This window comes from Paramacrobiotus metropolitanus, unplaced genomic scaffold, assembly GCF_019649055.1.
Source record: "Paramacrobiotus metropolitanus isolate TYO unplaced genomic scaffold, Prichtersi_v1.0 Parri_scaffold0000007, whole genome shotgun sequence".
NCBI lineage: Eukaryota > Metazoa > Tardigrada > Eutardigrada > Parachela > Macrobiotidae > Paramacrobiotus > Paramacrobiotus metropolitanus.
The window spans coordinates 1595464-1612797 of record NW_026570227.1 but is presented as its reverse complement, the minus strand read 5'-3'; the positions used below and the strand labels follow the sequence as shown (position 1 = coordinate 1612797).

Sequence of the window (17334 nt, the reverse complement as noted above, 5' to 3'; positions counted from 1 at the left end):
GTTTTTGCAAAAGTTTGTTTTTCCGCTGCATTCCCAGAAAGCAAATGATACAATGTTAAAAAATAAGTCAAAATATAATATGCATTTTTGAGGAGCTAAGACTTGCGGTAACCGTTAAAAAATTAATCGACAGTTACGTTCAGATTGACTGCTATTGCAACGTTAGGAAAAGTAATTTGATAAGTTAGAACTTATTCGGTTTGGAATCATACCTGAACAAAAACGATGCCTCGGAAATTTGCTGCGAATTATAAAAACTGATAAGAATTCAGACACGAAATCCAAAAAAATAATATAGAAATCAGATTTTGATTAAAAGTTGACTGTATACTTAACGAATCAGCAGAAACAAATTTCAAAAAGTAACTTACTGGATTAAAAATTTAAATTTAAAAAAGCTTTGCGCTGAAGTTTAATGTTTTATATAGTAATACTTTGGAATTCGCTTGTAAGTAAAAGCGATTCAAAGCTAAATTCGGGAATAATTTAAACATTGAGAGCAATAATTCGGTTTCCAATTCAAATTTATTGAAATATTATTTAATTATGAATTTTGAGTTAGAAACGTTCATTCATAATTTCAGAATTTCTTGAAATTCCTTGAATGTTAGTTTGCATTACTTTTGTTACATTTTAATCTTGCATTTTAGAGCAGCACACGAAATGTGGGAAACCAGGGTTTCTGAATTGGTTTCAACGGCAACTATCAGTTTCTTCGAAGATAATTTTTTACATATACATTTATCTAAGGTATTCTAAGTTTCTAACATTCGATATTCTCTCAATCAGAGACCTGAAAGTTGAGCAAATGAAGTATTTAAAAATTTCCGTACCTAGCTGCTGAAGTTTCTCATCATCCCTTTTTCCGGCTATTTTGTTATTTTGCTCTTTAAGTTTTTAATTTATTTAACCAATATAAATGTTTTAAAATGGACAGCTTGCAGACTTGTAGTTATTTACATTTTTGAAAGTGAGTATTTAGAGTTCAGGTGAATCGGTGAATATACAAAACCCCCTCCACCTGGAAACTTTGTTTTTAGAGCAAATCTTACGTCGGAATAATTTTTATCGCATTTTTATGATGTAGAGAAACCGTTTTCAAAAATTGTTTGAAGAGAAAATTGCTGACTGCCGGGCCCCAATACGCCCTCAAACCTTTTGGGCGGTTGCAAATACGCCACTAAAAAACATTTCGTTTTGCGTTATAAACACTTTTTCTAGGTGAATCGATGTCGTGGATTCTGAAAATTTTGTCAGAAAATTGTATTAGTTATCGGAAGGAAGGATTTCATGATTTAAAATTCTTAGAATATAGATTTGCAAAATTTTGCTTTTATCAAAAAAAAATTTTTTCTTGCCACAAAACTATTTCTGACAAAATATTATTATTCAGAATCAGCAACATTGGTTCACCTATAAAAAGTGTTTAAAATGCAAAAACAAAAGTTTTGTTAGTGGCGCTACTGCAATCGCCCACTGTGATTGAAGTTCGTGAGGTACCCCGGCTGTCAGAAATTTTTTCTTTAAAAAAAATTTTGAAAAATGGTTTCCATATCAAAAAAACGCGAGAAAAGTTGTCCAGATTTACTCTAAAAACTTTCGAGGTCGAATGGGGTCTCGTATAATCACTGAAGCGCACAGGTATTTTTACTGTTGGTTGTTTAGTTTTTCAGAGAATTATCTAGAATTATTTAGAATTATTTAGAATTATTTAGAATTATTTAGAATTATTTAGAATTATTTAGAATTATTTAGAATTATTTAGAATTATTTAGAATTATTTAGAATTATTTAGAATTATTTAGAATTATTTAGAATTATTTAGAATTATTTAGAATTATTTAGAATTATTTAGAATTATTTAGAATTATTTAGAATTATTTAGAATTATTTAGAATTATTTAGAATTATTTAGAATTATTTAGAATTATTTAGAATTATTTAGAATTATTTAGAATTATTTAGAATTATTTAGAATTATTTAGAATTATTTAGAATTATTTAGAATTATTTAGAATTATTTAGAATTATTTAGAATTATTTAGAATTATTTAGAATTATTTAGAATTATTTAGAATTATTTAGAATTATTTAGAATTATTTAGAATTATTTAAAAGTACATTCATTTTTTGTCACTGCCCAAACATTTTAGTTCGACTCAGCACATCAAACTGTACAGATATAGTACGTATCGTTATGGCGACCTCAGGGACCCGGGTTCGAGGTCTCTGAGTACTTCAGTTCGACTCGGCAGGTCAAACTGTGCATTTGTAGTACATATCGTTTTGGCGACCTCGGGAACCCAGGTTCGAGGTCTCCGAGTACTTCAGTTCGACTCGGCAGGTCAAACTGTGCATTTGTAGTACATATCGCTTTGGCGATCTCGGGAACCCAGGTTCGAGGTCCCCGAGTACTTCAGTTCGACTCGGCAGGTCAAACTGTGCATTTGTAGTACATATCGTGGTGGCGACCTCGGGGACCCGGGTTCGAGGTCCCCGAGTACTTCAGTTCGACTCAGCACGTCAAACTGTTCATATATGGTACATATCGTTGTGGCGACCTCGGGGACCCGGGTTCGAGGTCCCCGAGTACTTCAGTTCGACTCAGCAGGTCAAACTGTACATTTGTAATACATATCGTGGTGGCGACCTCGGAGACCCGGGTTCGAGGTCCCCGAGAGTACTTCATTTCGACTCAGCACATCAAACTGTATAGGAATCACGATGAAAATCGGTGGCGACCCAAAGGTCACTCGGCGAACCAAAGGTCACTGTCACTTCCGTTACATCGAACCCTCAACATGTCTTGAATTAGAAACGCGGGCTCGCTTCGCTCGCCCGCTTGACTACGTAACTGCCGGCTGGAGAGGTTCAGGTTCCGTTAGTTCGTTCACTGTTGCCTGTGCTTGATCGCCCCCTCCAGCTGGCAGTTGCGATTATTCCTTGCTACTTTTCACGGCAGGCTTGAAGTCCACACTTTCACTTTTTCTGCATTTTCAGTAGTGGTTTCCACGACAGAAAACAGTATTTTGAGTTTTCTCGGTTTTCTTCTGTTACAGTTCAGAACTGGAGACTCTGTACTGCATACTTCGCAGTTCCTAGTGATAGAAAAGTTGACTGCGATTTAATCGTTCTTTATCTCTGACTGTCTACCGTGACATTCTGCATGATGTCGAATCCCAGCAGCTCCGCAGATCATCCTCCTCACCGTTGTCTGGTTGAGCTTCTGCGCGGACTGCGCGAACAGCAGTCAATGGGGACCTTGTGCGATGTGGTCGTGAAGGGCTGCGAAGAATCCGCGCTGGGCATTCCCTGCCACCGCAACGTCCTCAGCGTGCACAGCGCCTACTTTCGGACCGTCTTCACGCAGGACTGGAAAGACTCATCTGAGCCTGTGTTCCAGCTGCGCAACATCGATAGTCGCACGTTGAACCAGTGAGTACTCCGCAGCTTGCCTTTTTTTACCGTGTTAATGATGAAGTATTGTCATTTCGACGGTTAGGTTGGTCAAATACGCCTACACCTTGATTGTGGACCTGAACGACAACAACGTGGAGCGCATCGTGATTGCCGCGCAGTTCCTGCAGATGGGTTCGCTAGAGTTGCTGTGCTGGGACTACGTCGAGCAACACATGCGCGTGTCCAACTACCTGGCCGTTCACACTCTAGCCTCCAACCACCACCATCCTCGTCTGGCCGCGGCAGCGCTGGAATTAACCCTTCTCCACTTCCTGCCGGTGGCAGAGAGCCAAGATTTTTTAGAGCTGGACGCGCAACAGGTGACATAAAAATAAAATTTGACGGAAAGAATGTTCTGAACTATTCAGTTGATATGTGCTTTTACTTAACTTGTTGGCAGCTGATTGCACTGCTCGCATCGGATAACGTGGACGTCTTCAGTGAAGATCAGGTGTTGCAAGCGGTGCTGCGCTGGTTAGATCACGACCGTTCGGAACGCTTGGATGACGCAGCCGCCATCTTGCAGACGATCCGTGTGGCCTTCCTGAGCGAGCAGTGTCGACAGGATTACTCGATGATCCTCACCAGCGCACTGAAGGTTTCGCCACCCTGCCCGAGTCAGACAACCGGTGAGACGACGCCGAATACCAGCCCCCGGGCTTCTTACGGTAAGGATCGATCGTTTTGTCGCTGTGCGCTGTAATTCGCGATATACCATGAAGTTTCCTGAACGATGGTTGTGTTCGGTGTCAGGAGCGCGGGAAGTGATCCTGTGCCTGGGCGGCACCTGTCAGGATCCGGTCGGCAGCGAGGAAGCGTCCGTGGACGTCTTCTGCCCGTCGATCCCGGCCGTGTGGCGCGTGATGGATCTGCGAATACTCGTGGAGTGCTGCTCGGCGGCGCTGCTGGATCCCGGTTGCATCCTGATCAACAGCATGCACTGCGTCGGCCGCGTGCGGCGCAACAGCCGCTACACGGGCTTGCGCCACGAATGGCGCGAGACGGCCCAAGTCTCGACACTACGCCAGGCCGGAGCGCTGGCGTCCCTGAATGGGCGCGTCTACGCGGCCGGCGGTTTTGATCCGTATGGTGTGGAAGGATCGGAAGCAGCCCTGTCCTCCGTGGAGACGTACGATCCCGTGAGCGACTCCTGGAGCGCCGTCGCCGCGCTGCCCGTTGGATTGAGCGACTTGGCGATGGTGGCCTGTGAGGGTCGACTGTACGCTTTCGGCGGGTACAACGCGGCGGGGGTGTCCAACGCTGTGTTCTCCTACGATCCCGCAGCGAATGCCTGGAGCCGACTGGCCGACATGCCCACTGGACGCAGTGGTTGTCGTGCCTGTGTGGCGCCCAGCGGTTTGATTTATGTTACCGGTACGTGATCAGAGTGTGTAACACATACTTACTCGTGAAGTAACATATACTTACGCTAAGAAACCTACTGAAGAACTTAGAAATGCTGGACTATTCAACTTACCAGATTTCGCTCAGCACTTTGTTCCCATGGCCCCACTACATAATTGTCGTTGCACATACATGCTTCAGGTGGCGAAACGGGGGATGCGGCACTGCGTGTGCACGTGGAAGCGTACGATCGTGTTACCGATCGGTGGCACAAGAAAGGTGCGTCGGACATCAGCTAGACTTACCGGCTGGTAATAGTGCTGAGACGAAAAGCGAAATAGAAGACGAAAAGCGGCGGAAATATGAATATTTATCACCTGAGTACTATTTTGTTGCATTGGCTTTTGAAACTTTTGGCGTCGCTGGCCCTTCATGTATTAAGTTTTTGCGAGAATTGGGCAGGCGGTTAAAGGATGCTACGGGAGAACGACGCTCTTACGAGTTTCTGCTACAGCGAATTAGCATTGAAAAACAGCGGTGTAATGCGCTGTCCGTGACTTCAACCGTACCGCGTTCTGATGGTTTTAACGCTGTTTACTTTGTTTTATGATGTTGATGTTGAAACTTCTGAACGATAAGCAAACCAATAAATTCATACATAGTGCTATATCGTCCTCTTATCGCAGGAGATATGCTGGAGGAACGCACGGATCACGAATGTGTCTGCGTGGGTGGGAGGCTGTACGTCATGGGAGGGTTCGTTGCTGCAGGGATGTACCAGGACAGCATCGAGGTGTACGATGAAGCGACGGATAGCTGGGCGCTGCACGAATGCCGTTTGCCGCAGGCCAAGTCGATGTTTGGCTGCGTGGTGATGAAACTCAAACGGGAGTGAAGCGGACGTGGAACGGCGGCTCGCCAGTTAAAGCGTGATGTGCATGAAGCTCTGGCTGATGAGGAGCTGGTTTGTTCGGGTTTAGTTTGGAATGGTACTGTACACGTGCGGTGTTGGTATTAGTAAGCACGAGGTCTCTCGTGTGGCTGGTCAAAGATAATTCTTCTTTTACTTAGTGGACGCATTTTGTTAGAGTTTCCCCACGGTTACAACTTTCCGAGTGCGAATTAACCCTCTTTAAGGTACTTATATGTTCTTTAGTTTTCTGTAGGAAAGGAAATTTTTCTAATATCAAGTGTAACTGATTTACGCAAGCCACTAGACTGTTACGTACATTCTAGGCAGAAAAAAATCATTATGAGCCAATGATCAAAGTAAGTAGTGTACAGCAAGCAGTCGTAAGCGAGCGAAATGCAGTACGACTACGCAGATATGACAGTTAAAGTCGTCCCTGCACAGTCCCTTCCCATGTTAATTGGGACAAGTTCTTCATTTGATCATATTTGTTGAGCGAAGCTCGCCTTTGTACATATTGAGAAATAAATCAGTACACGTTAAAGTCGTTCATTTTCCATGAAATACTATTCCGTTAGTAACGGAAGAGCGGTGGTCCCTCTGGACGTTACGTACCTCTGATTAAAAGCGCAACGTATTCGAGAATTTTTTGACAGAGACTTGAGTTCACAGGTTTCTAAATCCCCGTTAACACGCAGTAATATATCGAGTACACAGCTCGGCTGTTCCAGCCTAACTGGTACTGCATACACATCTAACTGTACTTGTGAATACTGAATAGCACATACGCCTACATGAGTGCTCGTAGTAACCACTGCTTAGTGCTTACTCGTCAAATAACAAAGTATATTTCAGCGTATAGCACTCGCATTTTCTCAGAGCACTCGTATTTGTCGAGTGTTTTGTTGCATGACATGCATTTTTTAATGAAAATTCCTGCTATCAGGTGCAAAAGTGCGGACTTTCGTTTATAAAGTTGCCAGTGTCAGTCGGTGCATGCAAACGCCTATTCCTATGTCCATGGCCATAGTCCTAAAACGGTGCATTACTCCTTATATTTGGACCCATAAGTACCAACGGAGCATTTTTTTTTAGCAAAAACCGGATAGAGCCAAACCGCATCTGCATGCTACAAGAGAAGGTTAGCATCGCGATAGTCAACAAGAGAATTTGCCCACTTTTGCTACGCCCTGTTCGATGAATAGTAAGTAGCTATCTCGTGTAAATCGTGTCTCCCTTCGATATCTGTAGTCTGTACTGTACGGTCTATACCATAGTACTGTAATGTAAAATCATGAAGAAACCTCTGTGGCACCCATTATTGCTTTAAGAGAAAACGAGACCTTATCAAGCAATATGAAAATGCAATATGAAAAAAGAAAAAAAAAGACGAAAATGCAATATGAAACATCAAGTGGGTACTGGGTAATGCAGTGATCTGGGCCAAAACGAAATCAGTATATGCCATGCTATCGGTTTAACCTTTCCCTTTAGTGCATGCCTGCCTTCTAAACCCCACAGGTCAAAAACGAATTTTGTGTTGCAGCGGTGCACCATGCAAAACAATCCCATCATGCCGCACCAACCCGCTTCTCCGCTTGCAATGGCATTAACGCTGAAAGCAAAGCCGAATGGCACCGTGCGTAAGAAACTGCTTCCCCGTCCGTCCTCGCCGTACGGAATCCATAGGCGGTCCATACACCTACAGGTCCTTCAATGTTATCCTTTAGTACCACAGAACGCCGCAAAGCGAAATTGGTGGTGCATGAGCCAGCAAAATTCGGCTCCTGTTAAAAGTGAGCAGAAAATACACCGTGGAAAAAACATCACTGATACTGGACCTAACTATGACGTTCCTGTCAAGTCTTCCAAACGTCGCCCTGCCAGCAATTCATCCGCGATTCCCCCTAAAAAGTCAGCACTGAAGCACCGTTCGACGTTGTCAAAAGGAGACCACATGGGCCTCTTGCCGGAACGTAATGCGGCGCACCCATCACGGCAAACAACGACAACGCCCATTATTCCTGCGACCTCTTCTCTCGGTTCCACAACGACATCCGCCAACCAGACCGCATCCAGCACGCTGTGCGATTGGTCCCTCTTCTCTGGATATGATTTCTTCTGTGTCTTCTGCCTGGAAACGCTACCGACACGACGCCCGGGGACGCCTTATGCCGCGCATTTCAAGCAGCATCTCCAGCAGAGCCGGTATTGCTACGGCAAGAATCTGCAGTTTCTGCGCGACAAGTTCGACCAAGGAGTGGAGGACGCCGATGACCCGCTGCTTAACGGGCAAGTGAAGTGTCAACTGGTGTGTCGGCTGTGTAAAGCGGCACTGCAGGCCAACCAGTACAGACTGGCTTCGCCGGATCTTATAGGTAAGCTATGCACTTTTTCGCCCTTCGTGAGTCGCTCATTACCATGAAAACGATAATTTATAGCCCCTGCGATTCATCTGCAAATGCAGAATCCGTTAAGGCTGAAACAGTTGTATTTTCCATCTTGCAGCGCCACATATGCAGCGATACCATCCGGAAATTCGGTCGCATGCGTTCCCACAAACTAATCCATTTGGAGGAAGTTGACCATTACAGTGTATAGCATTACAGCAGCCTGGGGCAAATCAGAGCGGTCTACTCATACGCCATAGCTCATGATTCCGGCCCTGCTCTGGCTTTTAGACGGTTGATGTGCTGCAGTTTTGGCGGATGCTGTATGATAGCGTTTTTGCAGCCAGCATTCGGCTGCGCTAAGTGCAGGCCGGTCTGGTGTTAGAAACCCAGTTCATGAAGCGAATTCGTTTTGAGTTTCTTTGTTAATACTAATGCTTTGTACAGCAGACGAAGTGGCGGCTGATTTGATTTACAGTTTCAATCATCCTCATCTAAAACCCACTCAACTAAAACTAACAGAAAAAAAGCGATGCGGAATTCAGTTCGGTGATCAACGATCGGCTTCCATTTTCTTTTGCTTCGGCCGATTTAGGCAAGCAGCCTAAACTACTCAAAAGCTAGACTTCTACAACTACTCAAAAGCTAGACTGCTGCTGAAGAACGGACTGACTGTTGGCGGCTGGAAGGCCTCGTTATTTATGAGAACGGCCGGCTGAAGCGGGGCGGGACTTCCGTGACATCGCTGCCAGTCAACTGCTCGGTTTAGGTTTTAAATGCTTAATGTCTACAGATACAAAGAATCACTCCTCATCGAGATCTATAGATTAGTCAAACAACTAAGAAACAACAGTGCAACAAATGCGACGCCTTTCCATGAGAAGTTTACAAGCGCTGCCTGGAATACATACATGTAGTGAGCGATAGGATGATTGGTCCAAACCGAGGTCATTCCAGATTCTGGCAGTCCTCCAAGAGAACGAGTCTTCATGTTGTCAGAGCAGAAGGCTCGGTACTCAGGACAGCCGCCCCATCCGCCGTCTACCTGGTTGTCTCAAGCTCAAGCACAAATATCTTGATCTCAGCCAACAACGGCGATGGCACAGTGGCTGTGCTTCGTGGATCACACTCGGTAGCCAGCGGTTCGATTCCGCTCCGTCGCCATTTTTCAGAATTTCCTCAACAGGAAATTCTTTCGGACTTCATCTGGCCGCCCTCCCTTCGCTGAGATACCCACGGACAGCCGTGTTTATGGCAGCATCTGATAATGTTGGTCTAAGAATCCTGGCAACAGCAGCGGTTGCTGGTAACGTCGGCTGCTACTGTCGACTGTCGACGGTGATCAGAAGTGTCTCAGGACAGACCGTAACAAATCCAACTGACCACGCAGTTTGTGATTGAGGAAAAATCCTGCAAGCGACTTGTGAGTTGTTGCCCGTGAACTATGGTGGGGGTACTTTTCCCTGCAAAAAGGAGAGGTCAACAAAATGTAAAATATCTAGTTTTAGTGATTTCAGAAACTGCAGCAGCGTTCCGAACCAAACCCCCTCGCTGGAAGTTACGGTGTTTTATTTGACTGTGTCACTACGAGTCACGACAAGTCTGTCGATGCAAACAGATGCCGTACTGACTTGACTGTGAGTGGGGCTTTTTAAGTTTTCGGTTTTGAGCTTTTTTGACTTTATTAATTAGTCTCTAACTCCCTATAGTTTGATAACGATTTAATTTCTGATTTGTCCATCGAAACTTTCTATCCACTGTTGCTGGATGATGATCATGTAAATCATGTCGAAGCCTGGCAGTTCCGATCATCCTCCTCATCGTTGTCTGGCTGAGTTTCTGCGCGGACTGCGTGAACAGCAATCGACAGGAACCCTGTGCGATGTGGTACTGAAAGGCTGCGAAGAGTCCGCAGTGGGCATTCCTTGCCATCGCAATGTCCTCAGCGTGCACAGCGATTACTTTCGGGCCGTCTTCACACAGGACTGGAAAGACTCATCGCAGCGAATATTCCCGCTGCACAACATCGACAGCAGCACACTGAACGAGTGAGTACTATACAGCAAAATGGTACTTAGTACAATGATATAATCGTTAAAAAGTTTTGATTACGATCATCCTTGGTATACTGGGTAGGTTGGTAAACTACGCATACACCCTGGAACTGAACTTGAACGACGACAATGTGGAATCCATACTGATTGCCGCGCAGTTCCTGCAAATGACCGCCGCGGCCCGCCTGTGCTGGGACTACGTGGAGAAGCACGTCGACCTGTCTAACTGCTTGGCCGTCCACGCCCTAGCCTCTAACTACCACAACCCCGGTCTGGCCGACACCGTCCTGGGTTTTATCTATCTCTACTTCCTGCAGGTGGCCAAGAGCCACGAATTTCTGCAGGTGGACGCGCAACAGGTACTCTCTTTATTTGTAGGCAAAGAACAGACTCATACAAAAACGCTTTGTCGAAAAAAAATTGTATTACGTCGTGATTCATCCAGCGATCATAAGTGATGGAAAGGGTATATCTCAAAGTTCAAGCTGCATTTTATCACGAAATTTAACGTTTTGTTAGTTTTTAAGTTCCAACCCTAATTCAGCTGGCTTGTTTGTAGCTCATTGCAGTGCTCACATCGGATAGCGTGGACGTGGTCAGCGAGGATGAGGTGTGGGAGGCGGTGCTGCGCTGGCTGGATCACGATTGTCCGGCACGCTTGACGCACGTGCCGACGCTTCTGCCGATGGTGCGTGTTGCCTGCCTGAGCGAGCCGTGTCGGCAGGAATACGCGCTGATCCTCCGCAGCGTGCCGGCGGGAATGCCGCAGTCCACGGTGGAATTGGTCGGCGGTACGACGCAGATCGCCAAGCCACGGCATTCAGTCGGTAAGGATAATGCGTCCTGTTGCAGTACAGTACGATCTGGTTTCTCTAGTTAATAACACTTTAATAGGCAATAGCCGTCAAAGTAACAAGGAGTGCAAGCGCAGGCACACTACGTTACTGTTAAAATCTTAAGTTAATTAATTGTTGCGTTTGAGGGTGTTAGGAGCGCAGGAAGTGATTCTGTGCTTGGGAGGCACCTGTGAGGAGCCGTTTGTCGAGGAGGAAGCCAGAGTGGACGTCTTCTGTCCGTCGATCCCGGCCGTGTGGCGCCTTAAGGATCTTCCCGACCTCGTCGAGTGCTGCTCGGCGGTGCTGCTGGACCCCGGCTGCATCATGATCAACAGCATGAACTGCATCGGGACCGTACAGCGCAACAGCCGCTACACCGGCCTGCGCGACGAATGGCGGGCTATCGAGGGCATCCTGCCGGAGCATCGGGAGCCGCTCCGAGAATCGCCACTGCGCCAAGCGGGAGCGCTGGCCTCACTGAATGGGCGTGTCTACGCGGCCGGCGGTTTTGATCCGTTTGCCTACGGAGGAGTAAAGGCACTGGCATCCGTGGATGCGTACGATCCCAGGAGCGATTCCTGGAGCGCCGTCGCCGCGCTGCCCATTGGATTGATGGGTTTGGCGATGGTGGCTTGTAAGGGGCGGTTGTACGTCTTCGGCGGCGAAGACACGGAGGACGTTTCGAATGCTGTATTCGCCTACGATCCCGCAGCGAATACCTGGACAAGACTGGCGGATATGCCGACCGCGCGCAGCGGTTGCCGAGGCTGTGTGGCTCCCAACGGGCTGATCTATGTTACCGGTACGTGAACGGTGTAGTAAGGCCAGCATGGTTGATTTGTTTTATTCAGCGGTAGCCAGTACACCTACAAAAATAATTGCCCGTAAACAGGCACTGTGAAATACCTACCTTCCTATGTATATTTACTGAGCGTGATCGAATATTAAAATAGCGAGCTGGGCTATTCCAGTCACTACACTTCGCTTAACAGTTTCTGCCGCTGTCGTAACTGATTCACGGTACGTGGTGTAGGTGGAGAAACAGGGACTATGGCACGTCGTGTGCATGTGGAAGCGTACGACCGCGTTACCAATCAATGGCACAGGAAAGGTGGGTACAACCGTGTAGGACTATTGTCGCGCTGTCAGTGCGACAGCTGCCATTAATTTCCTGTACTCTCATGGTGGTCGTGGTGTCTAACGCCAGCAACGCTCTCTGACTACAGGCGATCTGGTGGTGGAGCGTTCGGAGCACGAGTGCGTCTGCGTGGGTGGGAGGCTGTATGCGATCGGGGGAATCTTTACCGAAGGCGTGTACCACGACAGCATCGAAGTGTACGATGAGGAGACGGATAGTTGGGCGCTCCATAAGTGCCGTTTGCTGCAGCCTAAATTTGGCTTTGGCTGTGTCGTGATGAAACTAAAGCGGCCGCGGGCAACGGCTAGCCGGCTGTAAGGCGCAAGGTGGATGAGCCCCTAAGATTTGCACCCATAAGACCGGATTTGTCCCTGTTAAATCTGAAGCGGTCGGGTGGGGATGGGATACATACCGTGATGAACAGATTTATGCACTTTTGTTGCTGATTATAAGAAATTGTGCTTTCGTTTCTTGGACGTTTTTTGTTAAGAATTTCTTAAGTCTGAGAATTTCCCAAGTTGAGATTTTTAGAAATTAGGAAATAAACTGCGAAATTTCCTAGTTGCAGTAAAGCCTTTTTACGGTCATCTACATGGTTTTTTATGAAACATGAAGTATTTCACGATATGTCGTAATAATATTATCTGGTTTATTGCCCTTTGCTACGAGGCTTCGTCTCCTTTTAAGCTAAGACAGAAAATTCTAAATAAGAAGGGAAAACAAAAAAGCGTGACATCATGACAGCAACCCAGGATGCGAATTTAAAGTTTGTGGTGCAATAATTACGGAAAAGAAACGTACAAGCATCGAAACTACGTATTCGTTCGATTTGAAATTTAAACGAGTTATGTGGCAAAAGCTAAAAATTTAAGTATTTTTAACAAACAAAGGATGTTTCTTGATCCATGCAAGGTCGTCCCACGGAACCCGATCCAGTTCAGCCTTGAACGTGGATGCTGACTGATAGGATCCACAGGAAAAGAGAGTTCGTTCCACAAGGTAGTCAGTTCGTTTAGGTGTGATCCATGGACGGCGGTCACCGTTGTACCGCAAATAGACGTTGGAGCCGGTGCTATCGGAAATGGATGCTGAGTCAACCGAGCGTGATGCCGAGTGTTACCTGCAGTAGATTCAAGGGCAGCAACCGAACTAACAAAAGGAATAATGCAAAGGTCACCTAAAGGCACCTTGCCAAACTTTAAATAAAAATCACCGCTTTCTTAATGCGACGTAATTTTAAACTGTCCCACTGCAGCTCTTTCAGACGTTCTTCGTAGTTTGCCGGGTCTTTTCCTAGCTGCAAGGCTTTTGTAAAACGTCTACCGTATCGCTGGACGTTTTTAACACTGGGTGAACGCAGGAGGCACAATAATCGATCACTGATAAAACCAAAGCTTCGAATAATTTAACCCGGCAACGTCTGCTAGGTGGAAAAACCACCAGTAAAGTTCGCCAATTTTTACAACTCCAGGACTATTGTCATTGCCTGGGTTACATATATATTAGATAGAGCAAAGATAAATCTTAGCACAGTGAATTTTAATTTTTTGATCAAACACACCATAAAAAACCTACAATGCTTGAAAAACACTGAAAAAATAACGTCAAGTTCTACGAAGTGTATCTAAATCGGCTGTTATGGTAAAAATTTGGAATTAAATTAGTGATAACTTCATGTGAGTATCTCACAATTTCAGTATTAAACAAAAGTCTGCAGCTCTTCTGTAAAAAACTGTGAATTTTCAAAAACAGCTGGTGGAAATTCCACCGCTTGGGCATTGGCGTAGGACAGTAGCATGCTGCCTGAACAGGCACAGTGACCAGAGCCGCACACTTCATATGATTCAGCCGTTGCACACTAACAGAGTAGCCAAACCATAACAGTGTCAGCTAACTGATCAAAATGTAAACATATAAGGACCTCTGAGTGCCTTTATAATAGCATAAATAGTAATAAAACATTTTTCTTATCATATCGCAATATTTTTTTCGATTGCAATAGGAAAAAGAATAGTAAAACGACGTTGAGATCGAAGCAGCCAGTCATAAATATGGCTGGCTGTGATCAGTGTTGTGCGCATGTAAACTGGCGCAGCCCAGCATGACCCTGTTGCATACTGACCGGAAATCACACATTTTTTGGATTATAAATTCAACCGTGAATCTTTTCATGATGAATTAAATTGCACAAGCTAACTATTGTAAACAGCTACCACAACCAGGTTGATTCGAGTAGATCAAGTAGCCACAATGTTGTGTACAACGGAATTTGTGTGGTGTCGCACCGGCAACCACCTTACCCACACCGTGCGTATTGTATATCCTTGATGCCCAAGCGGTGGAATTTCCACCTACCCTTCAAATTTTAAACTACTGCAGCAAAAATTTTGAAAACAATAGTATAAGTTCATTATATTATTATTATTCTATGGTATGAATTTCAACTTCGACAAAAAATTCCTTGATACCTCGGGCATTCCCGGGTTAATTCTCGCACCTAAATGAAAGTATTTAAATATTCGATTTATTTAAATAGTCGTGTGCAGTTGATTTCTGTAGACAGCGACATGTCAGCAGTTTCGGGACAAAATACAGTAATAATGTAAAATTACGGAAATTTCCGTCAGCGGACCCACAGGTTGTAGAATAAATTCCAAGTTCGTGGCGTCGCCGGTTTGCAGTCTATACAGTGCGATGCGCAGTCCTCACCCACATTTTTGTTGTAATTTGCGGGGATTCATTCTTGAAAGCGCTTCTCGCCACGAGTAGCCAGTATGTATGAAGTATGAACCGATAATCAGAGAAAAACGTTTTCATATATTATCTAACATTATCTTCATTCCTTAAATTATCCTCCATTCCATGCTAAAAAAAACAGAAGTGGTGATGCTTTGTATCGTAGCCAGTACGCATGATTTTTGGATTGTCAGAACTCCCAAGGCCGGCGGTTACAGTGTCCACCGTTCAATCTCAAATTCTCAACTGCTGCAAACTGCAAATCAGTCATGAACAGATCACCACCAACTCGCGTGTGATCGTGAAAGTTTTTTATTTATCACGGCGCAGGAGCAACAAGTGTAATGCCTTGATTTTACTTGTTGATTTTAAAGACTCCATTCATTAACCGCTTTTCTACTCAACCAACTAAGTAATGTCGAAGCGAAAACGGTCTGCAAACCATCCTGTACATGGTTATCTCGCTGCAGAGTTGGTGCGCCAACTGCGGGATTTGCAGTCGACGGGAATGTTCTGTGATGTCGTTCTGAAAGGCAGCGAGAAATCCGCGGTGGGCATTCCCTGCCATCGCGCTGTCCTCAGCGCGCACAGCGTGTACTTTCGGGCCGCTTTCACAGAGAACTGGAAGGATTCGACACAGCCGGTATTCCAACTGCACAACATCGACAGTCGCACGTTGAACGAGTGGGTAGCACAGTAGCAGTGTACAGAGTTTTCTGTAGTAAACGGATGTCTGACTGTCAGTTGCACGGTTGCAGTAAGTAACTTCGTTCAGGTGAACTGGTAACTGGCGGTCTTGAATTCTTGATGGACTGATGTTTTCACTGGTTGAGTCTGGTTCTCAACCGCAACCATTGCTGGAGAACTATAAAAAGCATCAGTCTTGTTGCGCTTTTCAGGTTGGTGAAGTATTTCTATACGTTGGATATTAAGCTAAACAACGACAACGTGGAGTCGATTTTGATTGCGGCGCAGTTCCTGCAGATGACGCCCCTCGCCGAACTGTGTTGGGAGCACGTGGACAAGCACATGCAGCGGTCGGACTCCCTAGCGGTCTACATTCTGGCCTCTCAACACGATAATCCCGATCTGGCTGAAAAAACCCTGGAGGATGTCTGGCGACACTTTCCTACGTTTGCGCAGTGTCAAGACTTTTTGCAGATGGACGCGCAACAGGTGCTGACTGACAATTCACAGTCACAACTAAGAGTTCAACCATTCTTTTCAAATTCTAAAATAAATTTATATATTATTTAAACATTCAAAAATTAAAAAAAAATATGGAAAAAAATATGGATCAGGCCCCTATAGCTGCATGCGTGCGTTTTCGTGCATCGGTAGGTCGGCAATGAGATCGCCCGATAATGTGGTTGTTAGTACGTTATGTACAAAGAAAGTTTTTAGAAGTTTCTTCACGTTTTAAACTAGTTTACTATTTACTTACTATTGCCACTTGCAGCCTGACATATACTTGCTTTTACTTACTTTGGCTCTCCAACCTTACTATTTACTACACTTTTAATATTAGGCCGACTTTTACTAACAAGTAAATGGCCGTTATTTAATTTTATTTAGCAGCACAACACTATAACTCTGGTGTTAGATTTTTTTTAGGAGGCTGTTGGTTGAGAAGATCTCCGAACTGTGGGGAAGATTCACCTGGTCGCCACACAAACTGACCATCGAGTCATCGACAGACTGTAGATTAGCATTGCGGAGCTGCATGCTTCCGTGCGGCGACGGCAAGCTGCACATGACCAGTCGTTCTAGGTGCGGCCTGAACGACAACTTTTCGGTCACGTTTACCATTCTGGCAAAGGTCACGGCTGTCCATGCACCGTTTCGGCGGCTTTCTCTTAACGTACTATGTAGTCGGGACGATTGCTAATAGGCACTGGCAAGTATTACCGTAACTCACTCTGTCAATGCTGTGCTTTCGAAGTCGCTTGTTAATTTTGCAGCTCACAGAGTAGCGTGTGATTGTGTGTTTAACAGGTCCGCAAGTTTCACTCGATGGAAGAACATGGAACGATGTCGATCTGTGGTGTCCGGATGCATCCACATGGAGGTATTCCGAATGTGAAGCCATTCAACTGCATCCACGCTGAACCCGTTAGAAATGACGATTCAGCCATTCTGGCTGTTCTTGGGGAGTAGCTCCATTTCGCGTTAACAAAAAAGAGTTTATTTATGAAACAGACCAATCAGGCGCAGCCGCGCAGTTCATCGTTCAAGCAGAAAACAGTGGCGAAGCATGCTACTGACCGAGCATCCGATCCAAATTTTATGGCAGCTGGTTATGCTCGCAATATATAACACAGCGCCGTATGACGCGTAGCGGTAGGGACTATCGTCATTTGTCATTTGTTAGACTTCGCATTCCCATGGGTTTCGAAATAGTAATCCCATAGGGAACGTTGCAATATTTTTAAGCAGCGGTTATCTATCCAAATACAACGGTTAAACG

The 17334-nt window shown here is 45.3% G+C and overlaps 5 protein-coding genes across 7 annotated transcripts; all 5 read left to right on the top strand.

The window, feature by feature from the left end:
- The first annotated feature begins 3169 nt into the window (after positions 1-3169).
- On the top strand, positions 3170-5698 carry LOC129582445 (kelch-like protein 12). The gene is made up of 6 exons (XM_055473958.1): positions 3170-3435; positions 3503-3779; positions 3860-4127; positions 4213-4833; positions 5005-5082; positions 5490-5698. The coding sequence occupies exons 1-6, from the start codon at positions 3170-3172 to the stop codon at positions 5696-5698; spliced, it is 1719 nt and encodes a 572-aa protein (XP_055329933.1).
- Positions 5699-6697: 999 nt separating this feature from the next.
- On the top strand, positions 6698-8602 carry LOC129582340 (uncharacterized). Of its 3 annotated transcripts, none has more exons than XM_055473848.1 (3): positions 6698-6854; positions 7260-8091; positions 8222-8602. In XM_055473848.1, exons 1-3 carry the CDS (start codon positions 6840-6842, stop codon positions 8296-8298), a joined length of 924 nt encoding a protein of 307 aa, XP_055329823.1. In that variant the 5' UTR covers positions 6698-6839; the 3' UTR covers positions 8299-8602. The 3 variants fall into 3 exon arrangements, with proteins under 3 accessions (XP_055329823.1, XP_055329824.1, XP_055329826.1); XM_055473849.1 differs by having other exon boundaries at positions 7208-8091; XM_055473851.1 differs by having other exon boundaries at positions 6698-6917.
- Positions 8603-9888: 1286 nt separating this feature from the next.
- Positions 9889-11803, top strand: LOC129582444 (kelch-like protein 17). Its single transcript, XM_055473957.1, has 4 exons — positions 9889-10151; positions 10240-10516; positions 10717-10984; positions 11148-11803. The coding sequence occupies exons 1-4, from the start codon at positions 9889-9891 to the stop codon at positions 11801-11803; spliced, it is 1464 nt and encodes a 487-aa protein (XP_055329932.1).
- Positions 11804-12034: 231 nt separating this feature from the next.
- On the top strand, positions 12035-12465 carry LOC129582504 (uncharacterized). Its single transcript, XM_055474017.1, has 2 exons — positions 12035-12104; positions 12220-12465. Exons 1-2 carry the CDS (start codon positions 12044-12046, stop codon positions 12447-12449), a joined length of 291 nt encoding a protein of 96 aa, XP_055329992.1. The 5' UTR covers positions 12035-12043; the 3' UTR covers positions 12450-12465.
- Positions 12466-15174: 2709 nt separating this feature from the next.
- LOC129582443 (kelch-like protein 8) lies at positions 15175-17024 on the top strand. Its single transcript, XM_055473956.1, has 3 exons — positions 15175-15551; positions 15767-16043; positions 16863-17024. The coding sequence occupies exons 1-3, from the start codon at positions 15283-15285 to the stop codon at positions 17022-17024; spliced, it is 708 nt and encodes a 235-aa protein (XP_055329931.1). The 5' UTR covers positions 15175-15282.
- The last annotated feature ends 310 nt before the right edge of the window (positions 17025-17334 follow it).